The following is a 2731-nucleotide window of genomic DNA, read 5'->3' as shown; positions in this document are numbered from 1 at the left end:
CTTGTGCCCCCCCCCCCCTCCAAACTCCCATGGCACGGATTTCTAAAATTAAACATTTTAAACTATTATTATTATTATTGCACATGCAGTAACATTTTTTAAATTGTTTTAGTTGTCAAATGCAGAGCTAAAATAGGACCGTTTTCACCTTAGATTTGAACATTTTCATAGTTGTGATGCTTTGTAGATTGTTCCAGACTTCAGCAGCAGAAAACTGAAGTGCAGATTTACTGTGTTTAGTTCTGACTTGGGCACCAGCAGGACAGGTTGTCAGAACCAGAGAAGATTCATATGGCACTAACTTGTCAGAGATGTATATTGGCATTGGCCAGGAAGACACTTGTACACAAGCAGAGCTGTTCTAAAGTCTATGCTCTGAGAAACAGGAAGCCAGCGCAGAGACCTGAACACTGAGCTAATATTGTCGTGTTTCCTGGTCCTAGTCAAACTCAAGCAGTAGCATTCTGGATGTACTGCAGCTGTCTCAGAGCTCATCTAGCGCTATATGATTTTATTTTCAACACTATTATTGTTGGTGAAACATGATTTTAATGTATCCAACCAATGTCCATCCTTGTTAATGTAAATCCAACTGACTCTTTTTTTTCAAGGTGCACCTCTCCTGCTCTGAATTTAAAGGTAATGAGAGGAGCCTCTTCCATTGGTCGGGAAGCAAGTTGGTTGTGTTCACTCCCACAACAGTGCAAACGTCTGTTTCTAACTGTGCCCCTCTATGAAAATACCAAAACAATTAGACCGCACTTCGTGCTAAACTTGCACTGGGCACAAAAATGGGGCCCTGAGACTTTGCCTGCATCTTTGTTCAGATAAATAGGATTTGACACTTTGATGAGAGCAGGCTTTTCGGATTCCACTTGCCGACTGGAAATAAAACCAGTGTTATTTTGGTTCATTCCATACTGAACTTTCTCACTCATAGATTTTCCACCCAATGTTGAGAAAGAGGAAGTAAGACAGTGCTGAAAGCCCCATGAGGCACAACACAGTCCTCAGTACAAAGAGAAGGGGAAGTGTAAGCAGCAGCAGAGTTCTCAAAAAAAACAACAAAAAATAAAGAATTCTTAATCGTCTTCGAAAAAAAGGTAAGAGGCAGTTTGTCTGTTTTAGACTTTGACTTAAAGTGTCACATTTTTTGTGTGAGACGAAGCTTCATCAGGATGACTGTACTTGCTTTCTGAAGAAAAATAACACTTGTAATATATCAAGTATGGACAGTCAATGGAGTCGTTTTATAAATAATGCTGAAAGAGTAGCAACCCTTACCAATACATTTTCAATATTATAGTATTAGTAGATTTTTAACATTCTCCTTATTTATTATTTACTATATATATATATATAGTGCTCAGCATATATGAGTACACCCGCCTTGAAAAAAAATTGTTTTTTCAATATCTCATTGAAAGAAAAATTTCCCAAATTTTGACAAAATATTTTTGGGTAAAATATATGTTTAACTCTAACATGAAAGGAAGATTGATGATTTAATGTATACATTATAAAGTAAGTTAATCTATTTAATGAATGCATTTTGTATGACCTCCATGACTTTTATGGATAACAATATGTCTGCTAGGTCTGGAATGAACAAGTTGTCAATCTTTTTCTCAGGGTCTACTTATTTGTGCAACTTGGTCTTTAATAAATTTGTTGATAAAATGACTGTTTTGTGTGTACAAATGAACAAATCTTGCTTGCATTCAAAGGCCCACATTTGAGGGAGTATTTTGTAGTATAGTATCGAGTATAGTATAGAAAATCTTGATTCTGAAAGGAAACTAAAGGTGGTCTTACAAACCTGTTGGGGTGTACTCATATATGCTGGGCACTGTGCATATCACTTTGTTCTACTCAGTAAAATAGAAATCTAAATGTCGCAAATGTATTTAAAAGACAGTTTCTCTTTGTAAACTTGTGAGTAAAGACAGGAAATGTGATGACTCAGAATCACTTCCCCCCCGAAGTGTGACTGTTGATTTGTGAAGACAAACTCAGCATATAACCACAAAACACTGTTATGTTTTCAAAAGGTTTCTGTTTGTATTTGCATTTTCATGATCTTGTAACGTGTCTTAACAGAGCCTTCACACGATGACCCACGGCTGCCTCAAGTGTTTAAAGTACACCATGTGTGTCGCCAACTTTTTTTGTTTTGTACGTATATCTTTGATTCATCTGTTCTTATGCTGTGATGCCATAAACATGTCAAATCCAACCAATCACAAAAGCAACTTACTAAAGTTAATTGTAATTGTAATTGTGTTAATAGTATATATTATTTTTCATTAGCAGTATGTTTGTACCTAAATCACTTTGATTTTAAACGACTTAACTAAATTTGCACCATTTTTGTTTGTAATTCAGTTTTATGGGAACAGTTGAACTTCAATGGAATTACAAGTCATCATAAAACCTTTATTAACTGTACGAGCATTTTTTTTCTGAAGTACCAATTAACAACATGTGATATACTGTAGGTCTAAAACCTACGGTTAACAGTGTAACACAAAACATACAGAACCTTAGCACTAACGACGAGAGACGGAGAACTGTACTAGACTAAAACTGCTTCAAGAAAACATATTATAGTGGAAATTAGACTTTTTTTTTGCTTGGATCTCCAGGTCTCAGAAGAGTAATACATACTACAGTCAAAATACAGTTTACAAAATACAGTACAATACAATACAAAAAATTAAAAGATGATGCT

At 35.4% G+C, this 2731-nt stretch overlaps 1 protein-coding gene across 1 annotated transcript in view; it reads left to right on the top strand.

Annotated features, from left to right (window-relative positions):
* The first annotated feature begins 955 nt into the window (after window positions 1-955).
* The window catches only part of LOC147147935 (leukocyte surface antigen CD53-like), a 6360-nt gene continuing 4584 nt past the window's right edge, over window positions 956-2731 (top strand). Inside the window, exons 1-2 of the mRNA XM_086032048.1 lie at window positions 956-1103; window positions 2101-2175. Of these exons, the coding sequence (XP_085888174.1) occupies window positions 2113-2175 (63 nt within the window). The 5' untranslated portion in view covers window positions 956-1103; window positions 2101-2112. The remainder of the gene's footprint in view (window positions 1104-2100; window positions 2176-2731) is intronic.

Source organism: Filicampus tigris, chromosome 5 (assembly GCF_054856515.1).
Source record: "Filicampus tigris isolate MCC_2025a chromosome 5, RoL_Ftig_1.0, whole genome shotgun sequence".
Classification (NCBI taxonomy): Eukaryota; Metazoa; Chordata; class Actinopteri; order Syngnathiformes; family Syngnathidae; genus Filicampus; species Filicampus tigris.
The sequence above is the reverse complement of the archived record's forward strand: the minus strand, read 5'-3'. Positions and strand labels throughout refer to the sequence as shown.